At 37.6% G+C, this 26,728-nt stretch overlaps 2 protein-coding genes across 2 annotated transcripts in view; both read left to right on the plus strand.

Moving 5' to 3' along the window:
* LOC143740863 (intracellular hyaluronan-binding protein 4) overlaps positions 1–26,728 on the plus strand; it is a 159,276-nt gene that overhangs the window by 66,217 nt on the left and 66,331 nt on the right. The gene's annotated exons all lie outside the window — the stretch shown is intronic.
* efna5a (ephrin-A5a) overlaps positions 12,053–26,728 on the plus strand; it is a 45,757-nt gene continuing 31,081 nt past the window's right edge. Inside the window, exon 1 of the mRNA XM_077232958.1 lies at positions 12,053–12,928. Within this exon, the coding sequence (XP_077089073.1) occupies positions 12,804–12,928 (125 nt within the window). The 5' untranslated portion in view covers positions 12,053–12,803. The remainder of the gene's footprint in view (positions 12,929–26,728) is intronic.

Genomic DNA, 26,728 nt, shown 5'->3' on the forward strand with positions numbered 1-26,728 from the left:
GTAATGGATGTTTAACAAGCATGTCACTCAACGGATGGCTTTATAACCCCTGTCTGCTTGTGATATAACAGTTATATCCACCAGCTTGGCAATGCGCCACACTTCAAATAAATGTCAAATAAATTCTACTTTTTTACGGGGACAAAAACAACAGGAGCCCCTGTTGCGTGCTGCAATAAGTGCAAAAAGTTTTTAGTATTCAGACTGGGTCTTCAATACTTGCAACTTGAAGATTTGTTCAGGCTCAATGTGTAAAACAGCTTGAGCTAGCTGAGATCAATACCATCATTTTTAACAGAGGGGCGATATTGATCACGGAGAGTGTCTTTACTCAAGGCCCAATCTCATTGTTGCAGACTAAGACACGTATTATTGTAATCATTGAGATGTTTCATCTGCCAGTCTGGTTAGGAAATAGTTCAGAGGAGTGCAGCTGAATGGAGTGTCCCTGACACTGACTCTCAAAAAGAAGATGAGAAAATTCTATGAACTCAGACGTATTTTGCATGCATTATTTGGTGCATTATTCCTTTTTTCTGCCCCCTCCCCCCTCTTAAAGCACATGCATGCACGCCAATGTGCGCTATGGATTGTGACGAATGAATCAGCGAAAGCGCCGGATATGTGAATAAAATATGTGCCCATGAATCAGATTCTTCTGTAAAGGCTCATTAAACCAATTCACATCCATCAGGGACCTCCAGGAAGGCACGGGAAACTGTCCATCACTCAAAGCCAGGTTGCCGCGGAGCATTTTTTTTCCGGCTTGACACGCTTAGATCAACGCCAACGTCCCCTTAACAAATAATTGTCTCTCCTCTTGGGGGAGGCCATGACATCACGGCGGGCTGCAGCCAGTCTCTTATCCGTCTTGCCCAATAAACAGCTTGCAGCCATTATAGAATCCTACAACCCTGGGTAAATACCACGGTCATTATGGTGGTGCTAAATGGCAGCCGCTGCTCTCCCTGGGACGGGGGGTAAATGCCACCGGGGTCATCGCTGTGCCAAGTGGGCAAATAGTCCTGGGTCATTTCTGAATGATCAGCCACATGGTAAAGGGCAAGGGGTTCCTTTTATACTGACTGGCAGTGAGACATCTGAACTGTGAAATTGCTTCGTAAGATGGCTCAGTCTTTATGAAGCATAGAAATGCATGCTTTTAGTTATCTGACTGGTTGCTTGTCTTTTACAATCAATTATCAGGGGTCTTCAGACACTGTTTCCTGCCTTGGCCGTCCATGTGAGACTCTGTCGTTCATTGTTATTCAGGATGATAGATATTTGTCTTTGCATGTTTGCTGTCTGCGCCGCTTGCAATTGGGGCTATTAACAAAACAACGATAACAGAGAAGAGATAACCTTTGCTGTTAATAATAACTCTAACACAATAAACATAATTGACTTCGCCATGACCTCCCTTCACCCTTTCCTGGCATTTTTTAGTAAGAGAGAACCATTCCAAGCACATTTGTAATTGCTTTGTTAATATGAGGCAAATTTATACAATTGCCAGTTGGAACTGTAAGCCTTTTGTCAGCTTGGTGGGCCAAACAATCTACATAATTTGCTATAATTTATTCATTGGACCAAATTTGCAATGGGGAAAAGCATATTCATGAAGAGTAAATGGGGTAGATTGAGTACAATCATAAATTGTGCATCGCCAAAAGAGTCCACTGAATGTGATTCTTGTTCACACAATGTGAATATTTCATCAGAGCTTCTGACCCTATATATTTGCCCTTATCCCACTCACTACTTGCACACCGATATTCCAAATGGTAAATCAAAATACTAATATTTAAATTAATAATTAGATCAATCAATAAATGAACCAACAATTTAATTCACCTAAAGTATTTTGCAATATGCTTAATTATGCATTTTTCATGTTTAAATTATTTTTTACAAAATACTTTTCCAAATGACACCTAATGAATGAATCACAATTTTTGTTTTTTATATATACAACATACTTTTGCTTTAGGATAAGCCAATTAACTCCAAGTGCTGCCTACTGTCTGTTGATTGAGATTTATGAAACCTTTTCCATTATTAGGGGGGAAAAAAGTATTTGTGGAAATCAGATTTTAGAAATCTATGATTTTTTGGGAAATAATTGTTTTACATTATGGAAAAGAAAAGTGTTTAAACTTAACCAATTGTACTTTTGTAAGATTTAATATTATGGAATGTTTTAAACAATAAATGTTGTTTTCGTATTTTCTTTTGTTACATTGGTGCATTTAATTATTGGCATAATTATTTACTGATTTAATTATTTAATGTACAGTCCTTCAGAAAAACAGAAGCACACTTTGTTTTAGAGACCTGATTAGATCTAGATTACCTTCTCACTCACTTTTTAGGTCTAATATCAGAGTTGATTGTTGCATATGGCTAAGAAACACAAGCTATTCAAAGAACCGCTTCTGCATCTCTGATAACATCTGTTTTTTTATTACATGATTATTTTCTTTAATCATACCCAGCTTTCATTTGCCAGAGATTTCTTTGAATTTAGCTCCTGTAATCTTTTTTTTTTTGTGCAATGCAATTCACATTTTTTATTCCTCCACTCATGTTCGCATGAAGCCAGTAAAACGTGTTGCCTTCACTTCTGGGCTGTTATTGGATTTGTGAAAGATGGTGGCCCATGACCAGTCTGGCGGTGTGCAGCATTGTAATGAGGCGCTCTTCCTCTCACATATCATTAGAGACAGGTCTCTGGAGACCATAAATCTCATCTCCTGCACTAATCACAGTAACCCTTTCTCTTCCTCTACCTTTCAGTCACCACTTTCAACATGCCTAGTCATTTTTCCCGACCGCCATTGTTCCCACAAAAGAATCACATAGTGAAGTGAGAGGGGCCCTTGATGTGATCCAGTGTCGGCCCTCTGGTCTCATTAGAATGGATCTATAATCCCACAGAGCACATTTCTGCTGTTACCGCTTGAAGAAAAGCACTGCACTTAAAAAAACACCTTCTTTCCAGCTCTGTGGGGAGGTCTCGTGGGAGCACAGATGGAGAATGACCATTTCACCGCTAAAACTGCACTGCTGTACGGCCGGTGCTCGTAAACTGGTTTACAGTATGAAAGCGAGCTCAAGGTGTGTTTGTGGAAGTATATGTGTGTTTGCTTTAGATCATATGTGCAATATGTATAGAAGTGAGACTATTTGGTGCACACATGGTATGGGGAGGCTTTGTTTGGTTTGGGCGAGTTAAACTGTCACCTGTGCAACCTAAGGTGATTTTTTCCCCCGCTGTGCTGAGCGTGTTTGATGCATTAGGTCAGCATTCACTTAACATCGCCTTCCTGCCTGTGAACACTGTTTTTTCTACATTTGACTAATGCATTTATATACTACATTTGCAACAGTCTGTAAGATTTTTATTTAATTTTTTTGAAAGAAGTCCATTAGCTGCGTTTATTTGATTAAAAATACAGTAAAATCAGTAATATTGTGAAATATTATTACAATTTAAAATAAGGGTTTTCAATTTTAATACATGTTAAAATGTACTTTATTTCTGCGATTTATTCCTGAATTTTTTTGGCATCCATTACTCCAGTCGTTAGTGTCACATGATCCTTCAGAAATCATTCTAATATGTTGATTTAGTACATTTTGATAACTTCATATTCAATGCTTAATATTTTTGTGGAGACTGTCATGGTGTTTTTTATTTCAGAATTTCTAAGAACTGCATTTATTTGAAATATAAATCTTATAAAGACTTACTTTTTTTACGGTCACTGTTGATAAATTTACTGCATCTTTGCTGAACAAAAGTAGTCATTTAAAAAAACCATTCTTAATTTTGTTTTATTTTATTTAGATTTTTTGTTTACTTTTTAGATATTTGTATTTTTGTAGATTTTATTGTATTATTAATTATATATTATTTAAAAAAAACAATTATAATAATTCTGTTAGACTTCATGATTTTGTTATGTGATATTATTATTTTAAGTTTTGGGTTTTTAAATCACCGTTGCTTTGTTTCTTTTACTTTTTACATTTGCATTAATTGTTGTATTTCCGTTAAATGTTTTTAAATAGTTGTTTCTTGGTTTTAGTTTACGACAATAACCCTGCTCTGTACTTATCGTGAGAGAGTGAAACTCTGTTAAATGCCCTTGCACGGAATGGTAGCGACCTGACAATGTCCAGGCTCTCCGGGCCACCCTCAAGTACAGGCCTGGACGATTAATCCACCTCCCCATGTTTACTGCACTGTGGATTACTGGTGCATTTCTGGGATTAGGGGAAAATGTCCCATAGATCATATAGCAGGGATTAGTCATAATTCACAGATTTAACAGCCAATTAATCTTTGATACAAACCAATATGGGACCAAGCCAGCTGACTGGCTTTTGCTGGATAGAATTGGACCCTGTAGGTGCCAAACGAACGGAGTTACTCGAACGTGGAGAGTGAGGCTGAGAGTGCAGTAGAGAGTGTGAGGCGTTCCAGCGCTAATGCATCCTGACAGGGTGAGTGAAGAGGCAGCTCATTATTATGCCACGCATCAGGAGTCTGGCACTGACCCCTGACTCCATAAAGACCCTCCGGAACATGAGCCTCACCGTTCACTCGCTCACTTCCAGCAATATGGCCAAAACTGCACTGGAACAAAGAGAGAGAAATGTACCCTGTGATATCGGAGCGTGGAACATAAATGTGAAATTTGGACAAACTTAAAAAAAAAGAAGAAAAGTCTGAGATCTGTGAGTTAGTCTAAGTTGTGCTTAGAAGAGCAGTTCAAACTAATGAATCATAGGCCTGACAGATGTCGTAAATCTTAATAAGGAAGCTATTAAACGCATCAAGCAACCAATAAATCATTTCTTCGTGTCAGCAGTGTTTAGCTCGTTGATTAGTAATGAGATGAGAGAAGTCAGAAAGAAATGACAGCAGCTTTCATGGCATGACAGGGTCTGGTTCTGTGCCACTGGTAATTTTCAGCTGTGTCGTGTTTGATGCTCGCTGGACGAGCCGTGGTCACCTTGTGGTGCTTTTCTACCGCAGTGGATATAAAGGTCACAGCCGTTCACCCGTGACATGACTATACAGAGACACCAGCTGCTTACTGTTCTGCACGCCATAATATCTTCGCTCAAATGTTATGGGCTGCCTTGGTGCATATAGGGATGGTGAGTTATTTTAATACGCAAAATAAAAAGGCTAGAAAGGCGCAGTTTTATTCTGAATCTTGGGTAAAATACAGGAAAATATGGAGTCTGATACAGTTTTCTCATTCAGTATGTGGGTTAGAGGAATAGTTCTAGTACCACTCTCATTTCATTCCAAACCCACAATGAAACTCAAATGTTCTGAGAAATATGCAATCTATTAATACTACAAACATAAATAAAATGGTTCATATGACTCATGTTCTATATTCCAAGTTTTCGGATGCCATACAATAGTTTTGTTTAAGGAACTGATTGAAAAGTAAGTAATTTTAAGTAAAATTTTTAAGTAAATTAATGAAAATGTACTGATATCTGCCCTATAGCTGGCCTTGGCACATTCATGAGAGTTAGTGAGAGAAGCAGAAGTCATTTTCGGTAATTGAAATAAAGATGAAATAAAAATAATATATTAGATGGAAGAAGATGTGTTGCATTGGCAACTAACTGAATTAAGCTTGATTTGAAATACTAAAATTACTACAACTAAAACTGAATTGAAAACTAATTAAAGCTAAATATAAATATACAAAAAAAAACATACCATAACAATAAGAGAGGTAGGATTTTCTGATGTGTCAATGAATCATTCTTTTGACTTAATTATCCAGGTGATCCTGTTCACAAAACCGGTCAGAATGATTCAGTACAGACAAGTAAGAAAGTCCGTCATACAGGTTTGGAACAACATATGGGCGAGAATTTTTGGGTGAACAGTTCTTTAATAGGACGGAAAGGCAACATTTCTGAAGCTCGCCAGGTTGTGAAAATTATTTTTTCTTTCTTTAAAAAGAAAATGAATACAATTTCCTCATTCAGAATATGGGTTAATATCTCACTGAAAACTTCATTTTTCCAGCTAAGTTATTATGACTTGAGTGACATTTTCTCACAATTTAGTTTCACCTACGCCTTCTATTCACTAAACAATGCAAGCAGGACTCGACTGCTATTACTTCTTATACTTAAAAAATTCCTCTCAGAAGTGACCCTTTTCCTTTCGATGTGTCAGTCATCATCAGCGGGACATGCAAAGAATGACTTAAGCAGGCTATGCCTTTTTCAGTCTGAGTAAAAGGCCACCTCTGGCTCTCTGACTTTATTTGAAATACATCTGCCTGTTTCATTCACGCTCTGCGGATCCCACCGGAGGGTCAGGTATCCCTCGGAAATGATGCCAGATATTCTTTTTTTTTCTGTGTATTCCCACCTCTTCAAGCACAGACACTATAGTGTGCAGATCTCTGTCTGCGTTAAAGAAATCCCAGCTGGTTTGATTTGATAAGGAGCTTGTTGTCTCTCTTTTTCTCTCACACACACAAGGTCTTAGATCAGTGCTACATCTGCTAATGCTTCCACATGTCCTCAGATTGGACTTCCTTTGTCCCTGAAGACCTGTCCTCAACAAGTAGCTTTTTTCAGCAGAAACACAATCCCATCAAAGAGTGCAGAATGTGTGTGTCAAGTGCTTTTTCTTGGGGTAGGGTTCAAACACAGCTGTTTTAATGGGAATAGACAATTTAAACCTGAATATGTAGATTGCAAAGGTCTGATGAAAGAATATCACCATATCTATGTGAACATAATTTCACCAAGTACAACATGTTCCTGCATCAACATCTTTGTGTATCATTGAACAACATTCCAATCAACCAATAAGATTTGAGGGAAAAGTTTACAGTTAATGTCAAATTTAGGCCTACAAACAGGGTTAAGCTTCTACATCCGTGTTATTTATATCATTTCCCTCTGATTTTAGGGATAAGTTATGGGCAGGGTTAAGTGTAAGGGGATTGGGTTAAGACTACATTTTCAGACAGAAAAGTTCCAGGATCAAAAAAATATGTTGATCCAGGAACATGTCTTACTTGGCAAAATGACGGTCAACGTGATTTTGCCAAGTAAGACATGTTCCTGGATCAACATATTTTGTTGATCCTGGAACAATATTCCTGTCCCAAAATTTAGTCCTACCCTATCCCTACCCCTAACCCTAACCCTAAACCTACCCCTACCCATATTATTTCCCTAAAATCAGAGGGAAATAATAGGTGAATAACACTGATGGTGAACACTTACCCTGGTTCTAAGCCTAAACTTGACATAAACTGTAAACTTGTCCCTCAAATCTGATTGGTTGATCTGAAAGTTGTTCCAGGATCAACAAAGATGTTGATCCAGGAACATGTGGTACATGGTGAAATCAAGTTCACCCAAAATGACGGTGTGCATTCGTGTGTGTATGCATTTCATGATTGTTGTGATATCTAAATTCACTTGTAGAATATAGTTTTTAGTGTTTATTTGTACATGTATTTTTGTCAAGATTTTGTAGAATTTTTATGTTTATGTAATCTATCCGTTATTGGCCATAACCCGAAAATATATACAATGTATTTTAAAAGATAATTAAAAAAATGATTGTATATTCATTTTAGGTCTTGCTTCATTTTTTAATTTCCCTCACTTTGTTGGGTTTATGGAGTTGCCCAGAGTTACATCAAAGTGTTTTTTTTTTTAGTGTGTTTTTTTTTTTTTTTTGCCTGGTCTACTCTACTCTACATCAGAAAATCCCTGAGGGCTTATATAGTATATGCTGAAAGAAATTCCTATAATACCTCCTGACATGCACTTCTTTATCTGTTAGACTATCATCTGAAAATTTGTTCGGGGGAAAAGATTACACGAACGTAGTCAGTTGAAACGGATAAGTGAGCTGATTGCAGCTGAGTGAATGAATCCGGGTCTTGTTCTGATCCGGTTCTAACCGGTGAGTGGCCCGCAGCAACGAGAGCTTCCTCTTCTCCTCCTGTGTCTGTCACGCCTGTGATCAGAGACATGCGGTCAGTCTCCATAGTAATGTAAAACTACGGTGAGAACTTCCCGTTTTGGAATAGTTGACATTCCAATGTCAGCAGCACTCATTTCATACGTTGAGCCAGAACAGGGAATGTTCTGTAGGTCACTAGGATTTGGTACTTTGGAGAAAGGACATGCCTGTCAGTGGGAAACATGTGCTGAGGGCCGTCCGTCCTGTTGGAGGGTATTAGAAGCGTGATGTGTGTGAACCGCAGGTCATGAAGAGATAAGAGAGGTCAGATAGTTCACTACATTTGCACGTTACTCAAATAAATCGTGACTTTAAACAAGCTCAACATACCTAAAACATAAACTAAGCTTCAGACGTACCTCGAGACATGGTCTCACCCCAGACATTGCAGAATTATTTCCATGAATATGAAAATAACCTTTCATTATTAGTCGTAATCTCATTATACTGAGTGTGCGGCATATAGTTCTGCTCAAAATAAGTGTACATACTGTACACCTTGCAAAATCTGCAAAATGTAAAATATTTTAACAAAATAAGAGGGATCAAACAAAATGCATATTATTTGTTTTATTTAGTACTGTCCTGAATAAGATATTTTATATAAAAGATGTTTACACATACATAGTCCACAAGACAAAAAAAAAAAAGCTGAATTTATAAAAAGGACCCTGTTCAAAAGTTTACATACCCTTGGTTCTTAATACTGTGTCGTTACCTGATTCTGCTGAAAACTTTAGAATAGGATGTAGATGTCCAAATATTCTTTATTTTGTTTAAACATTTTTTTTTTCATTTATATTGTCCTTCGGAAGCAACAGTAGATAATTACATTTTTCCCTTGTAGTCAAATAAGTACAATTTACCTTGATATTCAAATTCAAAAAATTTTCACCACCCAGTCTAAATGCATCGTGTTTCCGTTTGTAGCATCAGAGATTTACTTTTTTTTAATAGTTGAGTTTGAGTCCCTCATTTGTCCTCAGGGTGAAAAGATGGATCTCAAAACAATACAGTCTCTGCTGGAAAGAGTTCAAATATGAAAAAGATGCTGGAAAACGGAAGAATTTGCAGGATCTGAAGGATTTTTCTGAAGTACATTGGGCGGTTTAACCACTTAGGACAAACATCACAAAACAATACAACAGTTGTGGATAATCCAAGTACGACACACAGTATTAAGATGTAAGGGTATGTAAACATTTGAAGGGGGCCATTTTTATAAATTCAGCATTTTTTTTGGTGTTGTGGACTATATGTAAACATCTTTTATGTAAATGATCTTATTCAGGACAGTGCTAAATAAAAAATAACATGCATTTTGTATGTTCCCTCTTATTTTGTTAAAATAAACATTTTGCAAGGTGGATGTACATTTTTGAGAACGACTGTATAATAAATCTATAATGTCAAATATCAAAAAGTAATTTATTTTAATTAGGCTATAGCATAAGCATGCTTTACAAGCACAACATTTTACAAAAACGTTTGTTAGGTTTCACGTTTATAAAACAGTAAGTCTATCTAATGATATATATATATATATATATATATATATAGTTGGTTCATATGTTTGCTTATGCTACCTTGATAGAATTTTTTTATTCTTTTGTTATTTAATGCAAATGAAATTGATAAGGTTTTAATTGTGGCTTAAGTGCTCAGAAACCTTTTGGTCCTGCTGTATAGGCTATATGTTGCTGTTCTGTATGAAAAAAGACTATTGATTAGACAGTCCAGCTGGAGTCAGTTACAGTTTCAACTGCTCAAGACAGGCTCTTAAAAATACAGAAATAAACAGCGTGACTGTAGAAGATATAAACATTTATTCTTCCAGGATTTTGTTCAGCAGATTATATGGGAAGGGGTGAGAGGAGGAAAGGATTCTTTTAGCAAAGAAAAAAATGTTGGGTTTAATTTTTATTATTATAATTTAATTTAAAAATGTAAACCAGCGGCTAGTTTGTCTATATTTGGCCCAATCATGGGTAGAAACAACATACACTACAAAACACTGTTTTACATACACTCCATTAAAGAAACGTAAACAAGTAAACGTGTGTAAAATGTTATTGTGCTCATCCATCATGTTGTAAAAGAGTAAAATTTATATTATATATATATATATATATAAAAATTGCTTTGAGGATCATAAATCACCTCAAATAAGATGATCAGTGTTTGTGAAATCTAGTAAGGGACTTTGAACTTAACACTATTATAGGCTAATGTAGTTTTGGTTTATTCCACACTATTGGAATGAGGCTTTGGGGAAGAGAGTAAACATTTTCAGTTTGATGAAAACATCTTTTATTGCACAAAGAATGAAACCAAACAACCATGTAATATAGCCTAGGCTACTATTGCAATCGTTTAAAATCAGTAACAATGTTTCAGATGCACAAACAGGACAATCAGCAGAACAATGCATTGATGAGATTGTAGCTGGGTGTTGATGCTCTCTTTTAATAGTAGGCCTACAGTATAAGATAAACCGGTGAAGTCCAAAAGCACTGAGATCTCTTACATGGAAATGGCCTAAAAATAAAACATTTGATAATGCGGTGGTATTCTTTGCATCACGGCAGTTTATTCTAGGTATCTGCAGACATTAAAATGGAGAAAGAAAGCCGGGGGCTGGTGTTAAGTAACATAATAGACCATCCTGCAGCCTTGACATGCTGAACACATGCCCACGTGTTCTCTTGGGCGGTTTTCAGTCGCTCCACTATGGGGCGTATTAGGGCTTTAAGGTCTACTGAGGGAGCGGGCAATGTCAACTGTTCAACTGAACCATGTATTTACTTGAGATGAGAGCGAGTGGGAAGGGAACTGTTGTGTTTTTGAGAAAATGTGCCTGAATAGGCCTATATCAAAAAGAAAAACACACAAACCACCCACATAAACAAACACAATTTTTGAACATTAGGCCTAGGCTACATTGCGTCCTATTTGATGCGTGCGTTCATTTGAGGACAGGCTAATTTAGCAATAAATAGTAGCCTGGCCTATACATTTCACTTAATTTTTTATAAATTAGCCCACATATGAAACCGAAAATAACAAACAATAACACACATGTTTAAAAGTTTGATTAAGCCTAGGCTATAGCTACTTTATTAAAGGCCGATTAAAAAGAATTACAAAATTCGTGGAATTATCTAGAAATGTCACGAGATAGGCTACATTTATTAACTCACAAGTATTTTTAGGCAACATTTCCTGCAAAGCTTATCCTATAGACCTACAGGCCCACGACAAAAGAAAATGTAGCCTATAGAAGAGATTTACCCGAGCATGCTGTCCTTATTTAACAGGATGAAGCTAAAAATGAACCTGTAGCCTAAGTAATATTCGTCTTTCTATGTTGATTCAGTTAAAAAACAACCGCATAGGCATGGTGTTGTCCGATTCACGAATTATGATCTTGAGTAGGTTATTTTAATGAATCGCTCAAATTCAACAAGGCATTACAGAAATTACTTAAGTGAATCTGTCAAAACCGGTACTGAATTATATAGGCCTATATGGCCAGAACAGCAAGACAATATTTTCAGTCAGTTTCATTGAGTTGGGACTGTTATGACGGATGTTCAAAGTAGTCTAATGAAGTAGGCTATTTTAAGGGAAAAAAAATTTTCCCCAAGAAACATAGCCTAGTTTTGTTATATTATCGTGGATGTTTCATTAGTTATTGGTTTTGGAAGGCACTTGAACAAAATTACTGTTGTTCGTAGCCTAACAACGTAGTAGGCCTAAGTGTTTTTTTTGTAAAAAAAAATTTTAAATCATTTTTTTCCCACAATATTATTGTCAGAGGAGGCTACCATCTGCCAATAAAAGGGAAAAGAAAAAAACGAACTCTTTCAAATGATATTATCCAGTCAATATATCCTTGAGGATTAGGTACTCCGCCGTAAAAAACAAAACAAAACAAACAACAACAAAAAAACAGCATACCACCTTTGAGGGCGGGATGTCGTTTTTTTAAGCGAGACGCCCATTATTCAAAATGCAAACCAATGAGAAAGAGGGAGAGTGCGCTGGAACTGTACCGTCGCGCTCTCTCTCTCTTTCTGTGACAGCATGGCTCATGTACCCTGACCAACTCAGCTGCCTGAAAGATTCCTGTTGTGGACTATATCCTACCACTGAATCTTGAATGCGCTAAAACCTTTGTGCATTTCTTCCAGGAAGGTAGTTTGGTTTCCTAATCTGAAGACAGCGCTTTAGGGTAGCATCTATTCAAATTCAGTTGGTAAACGTCAAGGCTTGACGATACACACAGAGCTCGGGTCTTCATTCACATGTTGGAAGATGAGGTGCCAGTGGACATACCATGTTGTTTTCATTCACTCCAACTAACTAGTGACAACCGACACTTTGGGATGGGAAGTGAACACTCAAAGGACCTGAAATTTGTCTAACTGCTTTCTTTCCTCGTGGAAAACTAACTCGATAAATCGCAAGAAAGGATGTGCTTGAGATGAACGCATTATCAGACTGGACTATTGACAGACATCGAGCGAATTAACCGGCTTTTTAGTGTTTCTTCTAAAAATGTACATGTTACTGTGACTCTTTGAAGGCTCTGACATTCCTTGCACTGCGGTCGTATAAATCTGTCATTACAATTAAAGAAACATATTTTAAAAAGAACACATTCCGCGCGTGGGATATTCAAGGAAAATTGACGGGTCGCGCAGTTCGTCACCACCGGAACGCTGTAGCCTATCGAAGGAGGCTGCGATTGAAACTTTCAGAAATGCCGCAGGTGGAGATGTTTTATTTTGCGTTTATCAGCTTGTTTATGTCTGTGTTGGGCCTGGATCCGGCGTCTAAGATTGTGGCGGATCGCTTCGCAGTCTACTGGAACCGAACAAACCCAAGGTGAGTTAGTTAATTGTACAGTAAATATAATAAAACGCAGTTTCACTTGTCATTAAGCGCCATAGTCCGCAAAACCGAGCGATGTAGCCTATAGCCTACTGCGGCTGCGAACTGAACAGGCTCGTCGACCCGACAGGATCGCTTGAATAAGTTTCATGAATGATATAGCAGTCACAACAAACACATATTGTAAGCGCAAAACTTCTTAAAAATATACTCGTGCAAATCTTGCGCGCGATAGGCACTGACAGCGTTATTTTACAGTAAATTCCATGAAGTTACAAGCGCGACAAAAAAACGACGCTATGAATTGCCAAAATAATCAAGGCGCGAATAGTTATACAATTATTTACTGTCCGATTTTAGTTAGTTTAGTTAACTAGTTATCAAAAGTGTTCATTAGTATAAATAGTGAAAATGGTGTGTGTGTGTGTGTGTATAGGATATATATATATATATATATATATATATATATATATATATATATATATATATAGGCTATATATATATATATATATATATATATAGTAGGCTACATGTACTTTGGACAGGATTTATATGAGAGGGGGTTCTTTCTGCTTTTGGGAGATTGACAGGCAAGCTCTTTCATAGCAAAAAGTTATTATGCCGTACCACTAGCTTGTCCTCGACATTGCCCTCTAGAAACATCATTAGAAATAAATATCATGCCTCATTGGTCAGTTGTTCTTTAAAATCCAATTTACCTCTTTGAAATGTGATTTTGCTTGTTATCATAATTCTAAAAGGGTACAATTCTATCAATTCGTATTTCTTTTGGGGCATTTATAAAATGTGTGGCTGAAAATGAGCTAGTAATGGTTTTCAACAAAGGTTTTCTAATAAGGTAATATAACCTTCATGTGCAGTGAAGGGTGTTAATGAAAAATAGCATCAGGAGTACTATTCTCACTGAATGTGCGATTGAAGAAGTTGTTTTGATGACTGTTAATAGTTTGGGTATTTAATTTGAATAATTCATCTCTTAATACATTATTATTCATGTGAGGAATAATTTGCTTAACAGATTAACATATAATAAATATATTTATATTGAAATTACATCAGGCTTGCTGTGCCCTTCTCTTTGCCGCAAGTCCTGAGTTGCCTGAAAGTGCTGTGATTCCAACTCATCCCCATTCTCGGTTGTCTCTCTTCAGTTGCCATGGGGCTTTCTCTCTGCCCTGCACCCCAGCCCCATGCTGGCTTTACACAATGGGTCAAACCCTGAGAGGCATTTCAGGAGTGGCTGATGCCCAGTTGGGTGCATGCTCATGAGAGAGAAGCGCATGCAGGGGTCACACGTTCAGTGATAACAGCACAAGGCTGCGGTTAACCATCATCGGACAGTATTGAGCTCTGGTCAGGGTGAATTTGAGGGCGAGCACTGTTTCTATAGCCTGGCAGCAGTGTGTGATTGTGTGTGTGTGTGTGTGTGTGCGTGTGTGCATGTGTGTGTTGGAGGCTCCCTGCCTATGTTTTGTCCCAAAATGAGGCCCCTCTAGCAAATAAATGAGTTAGTTCAAATGAGTATCTCTCATTCACATTCATGTACTCACCCAATGGCCTAATTCAAATCTGGATGAGCTGTATAATGTAGCTGCACTCTCTGGCAAGACCTCGGGGCCTTTAATGTCACTCATAACCCCCAAAACAAGTTACCTCCTGATCAGAATGTGTCTGCACATCGGCCTGATGCTGGACTTCTTCATTTAAACATTGACTTAATCTATCGGACCCTCGAAAGACCAATTCTTTAACAGGTTTTAAGATGCTTGATCATTTCATTGTTGTTTTAAATAGCCCCATATTCCTCTCTTAATGTCACTCATTAACATGCCTAAATTACGAACATTAGAGACAGCTGTACAAGAGTTCAACTCAAAGACTTAGATAGCCATGCCATGAAATATTAATTAGTTTATAGATTGCACATTATAGCTTAAATTGAAGTTCTTAGTAGCTAATAAGAAACACAACTGTTTATATATTTTTTTCCTTAAAACGTACAAGGAGGCTTATCTCTTAAGGCTTATCTCTCGTTATTTTGCAAGCGTAGGAGTTGCACTTTAAAGCAGCGGCGAACATACTGAGTGATTGCTAGTATTTTCACACGAGTGAGTACGGCGGAGTCTATAGAGATTCTTTAGAGGATTTAGGGGAAATGGCTCCTTTAGTTTTTGGCCTGAGATTTGCAGCGCACCCATTCATATGTAAGCCTCTGTCTTGCTCTACATATGGTGGTCTTACAAGCTTCACTGGGTTTTGGGGGCTCTTTTTCTTTCCCCTCCAATGCGGTCCACGCCGTTTGCAATTACAAATTCAATTCAAGGTGGTATATTTCCTCTGAAGTTTCCCAGCTCGTTCTAAGATTAGTCATTTCTAAGTTCAAGACGTGTTCGTTCGCAGGCATTACTGGATTGGCTTGAGATAGAGAGCTTATTGTTTCCTTCCCTATCCTGCGTGTCTGAGAAAGTAGTGTTCTTGTAATCCAGATAAGCGATCTACATTACAAATATATTCATTTGTCAAATTTTTTTTGTGCTTGTTCCTAGAAATTTTAAACTTTAATAGGTCTTGTGTTGAAAACGAAACCTGTTTATTTGTTGTTGATAGTCAGGATCAGTCAGGAATCAGTATTGGATTCCTACCTTAATCTTCTGGCTGTTTGTGTATGTGGTGCCATGGAAGCCGATACCGCTGTCCATCAAAGAGGTCTGTCGAATGGACCTAACAGCTGGGGAGAGGGATTTCAGCATTCTGACAGAGTCCTGTTTTAATCACTGATAATGCCTCTCAAATCTCTCAATAACAGATGTGGCACATTTCCTACAGTTTTTGAAGCCTTCTCAGTCAGGTGGTGTAGTGAGTAGTATGCTCTGCCTCTTTAGACTTGGGTTTTCTGTAACTTTTCACACTTAAACACTTTCTAGGTTGTCTTTCTCTGCTAATTTCTTCACTACAGAAATGGGAAATGTCATGGATCTACTGTAAAGCCGTCTCTTTTTCACCTCTTAACTCTAGCTTGCGCAATATGACCTCAAATGGTTTCCTTTTTGTGCCGGCTCAGTTTTAATCCCCACTTTAAAAACAAAGCCCATGGTTTGTGGTTTGTGGCCAGTTGATATTGTGATAGCTGTTCGGTGGTATTGTGTGCGGTTCAGTTTGTATTGTTCTGCGTGTTTACCCTTCCTATTCCCTTGCTGGCACTTCTAGTCTCCTGCTGCTTGGTTCCGCTTGGATTTTAAATGGGGAGTGAAAAAATCATGTCCAAATATTGACTGGTCTGAAGACCTCGGTCTTCTCTCAGCTCACGTGAAAGGGTGCCATTGTTCCTGTCTTAGTGGATCTTTGCCAGAGTTTCAAGTATTTAGGCTCTTACATGCAGGAAGTGCATACTGCAGGGCTTGTAGAAGGAAATATAGAGCGACTAAAGAATGGAAAGAGTTACAGATGGGAACCGCAGGCTTCTTGGTTTGAGTCCCACAATCGCGCCCCATCCCGATTAACCCTCCAGGGCTGTGTGGCTGTGTGCTGGTGCTCTCAAAAGATTTGGGCTATCAGAAGACTCACTCCAGCAGAGAGAAAGTTCTCCTGCAGGGTAACTAGAACATCCTGCTGTTTGATGACCCCTAACACACCGAGAGGTGCCTGGCCCCCTTCCTTCTGCACTCAGCTCTTGCGTTACGCTAATAAACTGTCATGATTGCGTCTCTGAAAGAATTCAGGGAGTGTCTCTTTTTAAATTAAAGTTAACTGTTCTTTCTTTTTTTACGAATTCACGCTTGAGTCATCACAGCGATCGCTCATCCTCTCTGAACTTTTTGATGATAACTGATGCATTTCGGGTTTCTCTGTTTGCTTGAGGTAAGCTCCTCATACTCTGTGAGCTTTTAAACTGTGAGTGGTGAAATGTCTTTGCTGGGTTCTTTGAAGGCCTGGCTGAAGGTATTAACAGAGAGGCCCTAAAGGGCTTAGAAGGTCATCGGCCCATTGTGTAAAGATACAAAACACTTCCTCCGAACCTCTTCACCCTTCTATGTCTCCCTCGGAGAGCCACGACCTCAACAACCATTCATATTAATCAGCTTCAGACCTTAATGACCTGATAAAGCTCCTAAAAGGACCCTAAAGTTTACTAAGCCCCCTTGATAAGAATTGGAGGAAAATGTAGCATGTGGTAATGACTACTTTGCGCATTCTTTCGCAGCGAAAGCGCAGAGCGGTTTGCTCTTTGTGCCCTTCATTACGGCACATTTAATCGCAATGAGAAATAATGAAGGAAGCATTTGTTCGACAGGCTAAGTTAATAAAAATGGACTGACTTGGCAGGAGTTAGCATGAAAGGAAAACAAGAAAGAACAAGAAACAGAGAGATAGGATGAGAGAGAACGCTCCCTAGCTTCAAAACCGTGTCTCACAGATTTGAACTTGGTCTGTAACCTTAAAACTGCTTTCACCTGCACAAATGAGGGACTTTTGGATGAAGAATACCTTTAATCCTTCTTTCTCATACAGAAGGAACCTACAAGGATTATTTGAAGCTGCCTTCTATAAAATATTTCACCCTTTCAAAGCATGGAAAAATTGGATGATGAATGTTTGTGCTGTAGTGAAGGACATAAATCTTTTCAAATTCACTGTTTGTCATTAAGCTGCTTTGGCTACATTATTGTGAACATATTGCAATCATAGCTATGGTAGTGCTCCAACAAAATCATCAGATTGTAAATTAAATATTGTAGAGAAAATAAATACAATGTGACGTTTTCAATTTACCAAACTTTTTCTGAACGAAAATAAATTATGAAGGAAAACCTCTAAGGATAATGCAGAAATTGATTTTCTTTTTTTTTAAATAGTTTATTTCTGGATAAACCGAATAATAAATTATGCAGGAGATGCTTTAATCAGGCTGTTAATTGTTTACAAATATCTTTTGGCTGGTGTTTTTGTATGTTGCACATTCATCAGTTCATATTTAGAAATGTGTCCCTCTTTTAATGAAAAATAAAACAAAAAAGGTTAAAAAAAAAAAACCTTTTTGGGATCTAGATGTTCCAGTCACGGAACCATTTATAGTAGATTATCAGTATGTGGTAAGTGGTAAAGCATTTCCATGTCACAAATTTGAGTACTCTCCGAGCATTGGGACCCATAAAACTTCAAACGCTGTTTGCGATCTCAGAGTTAAGTCTGGCCAACAAACCTTCACACGCAATGTTGAGAAAATGAGGTCAATGTGGCCATCATTGGAATCTTAAGGTCATTTTGCTGTATCCGTGTGCATGACTATGCAAATTAATATCTTCTTTTCACTTTGCCACAGATTGTTAGATGTCATTAAATATAATTTTCTGTCTGTTTTAATCATTAAATTACACTTTTGTCACGTTTGTCATCATCTATGAGTTAGTTGACCTTCATTTTTTGTCCGTATGAGTAGTCTAGTATTTGTCTTGCAGATGTAGGAGTGTAACCGCGGCCATTTTCAAACTTGCATCCATTTTGTGTTTTAAATGGAACAGCTGTAGATTTGGGAGTGTAGGTTCCCATTTTTGGTTGCCTTTTTTTTTTGCACTTTAACGCATTTTTTAATGTGTTCCAACGGATTTCCTTCCTTAAACTCTGTTTAATTTATATCTTGCAGTCAGTCGATGCAAAAGAATGAACTGTTTATTGATTTCTAGCAGTTTCAGTGTGTGTCGATCCCATTCCAAACTAGTAAAGTATTCCTAAAACATTTGAGTTACAATAACACAACCTTAAATTTACACATTTGATTTACTCCACAGTAGACATAATAAACCAGACTCATGCGATGGCAGCACAACCATGTCCTCTGTACGCTGGTGCTCTGGCACTAGTATCACTGGTAGGGGGAACATGCTGGCAGACGGTGGAGTCATAGAGGCATCCACTCCTCTTTTATGTATCTGCTGCGGCCAGGCCTCAGTTATTCTTGTGCATAATTGATGGAAAAGTTAGAATAGCAGAAGTAATGCGATGAGAGGGTGCAGCGAAGCGGCAAGGCGGACAAGCGCATTGCTGGCAGCCGGGAGTGGGATCGCGTGCGTGGGGCAGCAAACATTGCAGGGGATGAGAGGGCAGCTGGAGTAACAGGTCATCACAAAGAAGCAGGACAAAGTGTCAGCCGCTAGTCAATCAAGCACTTTCTATCCCAAGAGTGACCTTCTGGCTAGCAAACACACGAAAGATATATGCTGCAGCCGTTTTCCCAGTTGACCAAACGCGTGACTTTTTTTTATCATACTTGATGAACTGCGTGTCATTTGATTTGTAATGAAATGCTATTTTGAATATGCATATGGGCGTACGCCATTGTTTTGAATCCTTTGAACTCCCATGTGATTCAGTGAAACTGCAGGCATGCTCATGCTGCTCCAGTGACAAGTTGTGTGTCACACCTTGAGCAGTCACTACAAAGAGGTGCTAATGGGTGAACAGCCCTACTTTGTCTAATAGACAATGAGCCACTAACCAGTATCATCCTGTTTCAAAGCAGCCGCGCGACCATTCATGGACAGATAGTCTGCAGGAAATTAAGGTATCTTCCCCCCAGGCTCTCTTTGAATCATTGTGAAGCACTAGTTACTGAAACTAATTATTATTGGTCCTCCCAATTTGATCACTCTGTGATCACTAAGAAAGAACTGACGTAAAGCAAAACACTGAAATTGGGACAGGTGAAAACTTGAAGTGTCACATTTTAATAGGTTAAATAAGTAACAGTATGTACTGGAATATATACCAGGAATAAGGATGTGGTCAGCGATCAAAAAAGAACCTGTTCTTTTGTCTCTGTCAGCTTTGCTGCTTTTTTTGGTTTGCCAACATTTTGAAGCATGAAGCAGGGACAATAATCCTAAATGTGATTAAAAACATATGTAAATGCACAGATAAATCTTTTCTTTTTAGGATTAGGATGGGCGCTTTTGTTGGGTTTAGAGCTGTTGTGATATTTATTTTAAAAAATTAATGGCTGTTTTTATGGCTACATAAGTAAAAATAAAACCTTTAATAATGATACATAGAATGATTACATGATACATATTTTCATGGATTATTTTTACATGAGGCATATTTATGAACATTTTTCTTTTTTCAGCATTGAAAGCACATTGTTTTTCTGTGTTTCTGTAAAATTTGACTATCATTAATTTCTGCTTTGAAAGATGCATATAATTTCTAATAAATATACATTTTCTATCTATATGTTTTCCAAAATTAATTCTTTGAAATACATTTTCCTGATATACAATGAACTAAAAAATGTATGTTCCAAATTCATTTATCCATTAAATTAATAACTCTTAATTCCCAGGCTTCATTAGAAAATCATATAAAAAATGTAAAAAAAACGATAAATTTTTCAGGAGGAATTTTGTGCAACCACTAGGCATGTACAGAAATACGATCCCATTGTTACTCAAAGGAAACCATCTGTCTTCGACATAAATATTATTGCGATGCCATAAAGGCTTCCGATGGAAACATAAGCACTAAATGTGCTCAGGAAACAAATAAACCATTTTTATGACTGTACCTACGGCCCTCTTGGCATTTCTGCTTCCCTGAAAAGACACAAAGCCAATCCTTCAAATAATCACCTTCTAATGTTCTCAAACCTGCATGCAGTAATTTGCAGCAATTTATCATTTTAATTATTACAGTATAATTACTCATGGTAAATGTAATTTTATTTTGTAATTTTTTTTACATATAATTTACAAAGAAACTAGATTTTACATTGTAGATTTGAGTAGATTTTTGATGAGGGTTCTTATGTGTGTTGTTTATAGATTTTAAAATGTAATACAAGTGTGATAAAATGTATGATACCATCAACCCAGCCTTTCATGAACATATTCATATTGTATGATGGTTTAACTTAAAATATTAACATTAAAGTCAGATAGATTTATTTGTTTTGTGTTTTGTTGACCAGATGAGAATTTGTTTTAAAAGGAAAGTCTCAGTATCTTGTGACTATTGTTGTGGATATGATGTGGATGTGATGTGGGAGATCAGCTGGTCAGGTCCAGACACGCAATGCACATGGGATGTTCAAGTGCTATGAGCTATAGCTTGTGTCAGAAAGTAAGGTTTTTTTATTCACTTTTTTTTTAAATTCACTTTTTACCCTTTAAATTCACATAAATATAATTGAGTTATTTTACATGCATTCCATTATATCATAAAATACACACAAATTTGTCACAAAATTGACTATCATTTTTAATAATTCGTTTTATTTTTGTCAATTTGATTCTTTATAATTTGCAACCATAATTGACAGCAAGCTACTACGTTATAATGTCCCTGTTTACTATTGAAAAAACTGGGGCACGGAGCAAAGCAATCGAGGGGAGTGGTTCCTAGAACCCACCAATTGAAACATCAGTACGGGCTCTGCAGATCTGGGGAAACCAATAAGGTTTTAATGGGTTGAGTATCTCGGGCAGATTAGCGCAGTAGAGTAACTTGGGGTGGCCTGAATGAATGCAGAACATGTTCATTCTCAAATTCACTTTTGGTTCAGGCGATTTGCATGGCAAGTTCACTTAACGATAGATCACCCTTAAAAGCATGTCACAACCTTTCATAAGTGGGGAGAACAGCCACTACCGTAAAATGTACAACATTTAATTGTTGGCCCGGCGCTGGCCCCTGCCAGCAGAGAGTGATTCATAAGTTATGTTCTCATATTAGCGTTTGTATAATTCAGATGCTCTACGGGACACCTGAAGTTTGCTAGGAGAGATCCGGTGTGAAAGTGAGAAGGTTACGGGATGCATGGGCCCCCTTAGCTGCTCCCCTCTCCCTTCTCTTCCTCCGTCGCCAGTTGTCTGCCACGTCCATAGACTCTGTCTTAAGGGCTGATATCAGATACGGTGGGGATGAAATGGCTTACGCTGGGCTGTAGCCTGGGCTCAACCAAGTTCTCACCCCTTTTTATTGTCCGCCTTAACTCTGATGTCATTTCCATGCCCTCTGGCGACCCTGTCGAACTGATAATATCTTTTGTCGGCAAGTCCCTTGTAGGAATAATCCCAATATGCATACCAGCCTTTGAAAGCAAGGAATATGTGTTATATGGGTGTTAGGATACGAGCATGCCGACGCTTTTAGAGTTTCCCACTGGGAGAATGAATCTCCGTTTGCCTCTGTCTCATCCCTTATGTCTTATAATGACTTTGTGTTTTCTCTTTTCTGCGTTTGATTATTTTGCCTATCTCCCCACTCCCTGCCTGGGTGCGATATCTCATGGTGGCCATTGAATTCGCCATATGGAGCCGGTACGGCGGAGCCTATCTCAGTCCAGATGCTTTTCAGATGATTGTGTAGCACCGTGCGATTTTATTGTGAAGCTCCGTTCTCGCCCAGACAGAAACACTAATTTCATTTGGTGCACGCAGGATGAAGACGTGCTTTTGAAGACAGACCCCGATGTGGTCGTGCTTATCTGGAACAGCACGTCCTGCCACATTTGCACCCTTTTAATCTGACATCCTGGACGCTGGGTTTTGTACTCGGGGTGTGAACATTATTTAATGATGCTAAAATGTGATAAATTGTACAAAATGGCAGTTCATAATGTTATCGCGTCGCATTGAAAGGCAAAATGAGAATGTTACATTCGTCGTCTCAGTTTTCACAACCCTTTTGTTGTGGTGCAGATTTACGTTCAATTAATGCAGAATTGTTGAAGCCAGTGTGGGAGTTCAGTGGGTTTAAATTGTTTCTGGTTTTCTCACTGAGACAAAGAAAATTGCGATTGTGAAGCCAAATAAAAAGGTTTATACTGACCTCATGGCACGCAGTTTGATGTCAAAGCCAGAAAGGTCACAACCACATGGCTGCGGCTTCCAACGCTCTCTTGACTTCAGTCCATTAGCACCTCCAGCCAATGGGGTTCCAGCCTGAGCTAATCACCACTCTGAGATGTTTATGATGCATTTAGGATGTTTTATCTCTCAAATAAAAGTGTTTGATAAGTGTTTGAAAAGACAGCCAAGGGTAATCACTCAGGCCATTTCACAGACTCTCACGCTTAAGAATGAAGTCCTGCTGCAAAGATCAAAGTCACCTACAAGTTTTTTCATTTTTTAAACATCTGTTAAATTATGATTCACAGAAGAAAAAAAAAATTGGATTCGCTCCTCTGAATGTTCTCTCCAAATCTTGCAATTGCACATTTAGATTGTAAAAATCTTTTTGTTCGTGTTATTCTGTGTGTGTTTGTGTTCAGTCATTTAGGTCATTATTCAGCTCTGTTGGGTTGCGGCTGCACTCAAATAACCCTTGATGGCACAGAGATTTGCTGTGTCAAGGATAAATACCTTTACTGTTCAGGACTCACTAAGGGCAAAACAAATATGTATATATCCTACCTCAAGACAATATCATCTTTCAGCCCAAGTAACAGATTTACTAACATAAAATAAATATATCTATGTATCCATCTATCTATATTTATATATTTTATATTATGCAGACAGAAAAGATTTTGGTGCAGAAAAATATTTCACACAGAAATCGCTAGTAAATTTCAAAAACAATTACAAAGAATCAGAGTAAGACATTAGATTAAATGTGACATTTCACAGTAAAAACTGAAATAGTATTTTCTTGTGAAACACACTCCAATTATCTTTATTTACAACTGAAAAAAAAAATTTTTTACAGTGTATTTTTATTTTTTATTTTCTTAATGCCAATGGTGGCTGAGACTGAGGTACCACAGTTTGAATGTAGTTGAAATGACTATAGTAAATATGGTATTTTGGTAGAACGGGTAATTATTAACATTTAGGTAAAAAACAATAGGAATCAGTTAAAATTACATTTCTATTCTTTTAGAAGAACATCAATCAAAATCAAAAATGAATTTATAAAATGGTGGCTTTTAATGAAAAGAGTGCCCGTCAGGGTGGGGAAAACCAACTGAATAGTACCTGGAAATGTTGTCCACACCAAGATTGATGGGCCTGTAGAACATCACGTTCAAGCCAACACTCTGAGTCATTTTAATTCCAAATCAAATGTGTAATCACGGCAACAACCTCTGTGGTTCTCTGTGTTCAAAACAAACCAGTGGAAATGAACTGCAGCACAGAGAGCAGGTCAGAATTGAAGAAAGCGACATTCATCAGAAGGCTTCCCAGAATTCTCCAATTAGACCGATGATATAATTAAACTGAGGAGCCCACTTCCTTTCAGGTGCTAATTGAATTGGTGTGTTTGCCAAAAAATACTCCCATTCTAGCGGAGAGAGAGAGAAACTGCTCGGGCACATTCTTTCGTTAAGCCCAGGGGCGTTTTTACAGGGCGTGAGGACGGTGTTTTCAGACAAGATGTGAAAGCTCCAGTATCTGTGCTGGTATTTGAATCATATGTTGTGCTCTCCCAGGACCCATCAGATGAGCAATCTGTGGCCTGACGCAAACATAGGTATAAATAGCACTTAAGAAAACCAGATTTGATTAAAGAGCGTGTGGTCTTGAGCTATTGATTTTCTCAGCTAACTGTGCACTTAAATGAGAAAGGATCAACAGTAAATTGATGTGAATGGTTTAACATGAATATGTATTATGTTTTATATATATATATATATATATATATATATATATATATATATATATATATATATATATATACAGTATATACATATACAGTATATATGTGTGTGTGTGTGTGTATGTGTGTGTGTGTGTGTGTGTGTGTGTGTCTGTGTGTGTGTGTGTGTGTGTGTGTGTGTGTGTGTGTGTGTGTGTGTGTGTGTGTGTGTGTGTGTGTGTGTGTGTGTGTGTGTGTGTGTGTGTCATATACATAATTACATATATAAATATTTTCTGAGAAATATATTACAAACAATTATTAAAAAAAAATATATATATATAAAAATTATTTTTTATTCTGTAAAATAAATTCTGTAAAATAAAATTGATAATTCTGTAAAATTAAATTGAAAAAAGGTCCTTCAAAGCCATTAGATGAAAGGCATGAATAGGCAAAATCACTCATAAAGATGGTACTTAAAGCTTGAATTGCTTAGATGGTTGAAAAATATATTTTTTAGAGAAATTTTGTAAGAGTCAGGGGTCATAATTCATTTTGTCAACTTTTTTATTCTTTTTTATAATTAATTACAAAATGAAAGGGTTTATTGAGAAAGTTTTCAAAAAGTCTCAGGAAAAGTTTTAGAATTTCTTTCAAATATTAGTTTGAAATATTAAGTACTTTCTTTTGCTGAAAGATATATGCAAAATGTATGATGAAACACAAGCCTTAATTTCGTATACAAACCTTTGACTATCTTTGTCTATTTTCAAACAGTATTTTTTATACTCTATATTTTTCTCTCCCTGCCAGATTATATTCTCCCTACCATAGTCGATGGCATTTCTTTAAGTGCCTAAATCTCCATTATTTTAATTGCAACCAATATGTAAAGAAAATTTAAACTGCACAATTATTGCTGTTATCTCAAAATATTGTGATTAGATGAAATAAACATGATCATACGATTAATCAATAATCATGACAGACATAGTGCCAACATGGTGTAAAAAAAAAAAAAAAATAATAATAATAATAATTCACAGAAAAAAACTGCTGTAAGTTGATAGGCCAAGTGAATCAGTTTACTTGACAATTTGGATTTGTTCGCATAGTTATAAAATACCACTTACTGGCTGTTTAACACACCAACATTTTGTAGCTAGCCCAAAAGTTGCAATCTCTCTCGAGAGTTTTGGTTCAGCGACTGAGACCATAATCGTTCTTGCCTTGTTTAGCTCTTAACTGAAGACTGTTTTTTACTAAATTCTGTTTGGTTATGTCTGATTGCGTTCGGTTCCAATTGAAATAGATGGTCTGTGGAAGCAGATGAAAGAAATGTTGATCAAAATCTTTGTAAATGAGAAGAGACAAGTAACGCATTGGTCCACGCGGTGTGCGGAGCAAGGTGTCTAATTGTGTCTGACACCTCTCTCATTGACACAAGTAGGAGGTTTCAGCACATCAGCGGGATCTTAGCGGGAGCCCAACTCTCACATGACTTGGAAAAGCCTATTGTTAGGTTTATATTCTCGATGATGTTATACTATACATACTGGATTGATGTCGGCACCTGGTAATTTAGGACTTTTCTTCCATTAGTAGTGTAAATAAATATTGCAGCGCACCGTTTGCATTGTCTGATGGACAAATAAACGCAAATGTGAGTCAAAGTGATTGGAATCTCAGGCCAGAATGGCGGCTCCGCCTAGTGTGTGTGTGTTTGTTTGTGTGTCTTTTCCCGCTGAGCAAGCAGCGCAGACTGTTTCTCACAGATGGAGGAAACTACACACCGAGAGTGTGACTATCAGCACCATCACAGGGACTTTTCCTCTCTTCATGTTGTGCTCCTTCTCACCCTAGCCACTGAGGGGGCCACAGCGAATCAAACGCCCCATGAAAGCTGAGTCGAAGGTTATCGGGTGGTGTAGACACATGATAGTTGGCGGCCTGTCTTTTAAAGCTGACTCTTTGAAATTCACAGTCAGCATTAATCATTCTGTCCTATCTATTTGTTCATTTTATCTACTGATCTACAGTTTTGACTAACAAGGCAAAAGACTTAAGGCCAGGGTATACTACATTTTCAGCGTTCCGCTCCATCTCGCTCACAGTCAGCGTGCAAGCCTTTCAAAATATACTCCTTTGGCCTTGAGCGTGGAAAGATGAGTTCGGTGTCTGCTCACTAGTGGACTTTGT

The sequence above is a fragment of the Siphateles boraxobius genome, unplaced genomic scaffold, assembly GCF_051911475.1.
Source record: "Siphateles boraxobius isolate OS27281-9 unplaced genomic scaffold, OSU_SipBor_1 18, whole genome shotgun sequence".
Lineage (NCBI taxonomy): Eukaryota > Metazoa > Chordata > Actinopteri > Cypriniformes > Leuciscidae > Siphateles > Siphateles boraxobius.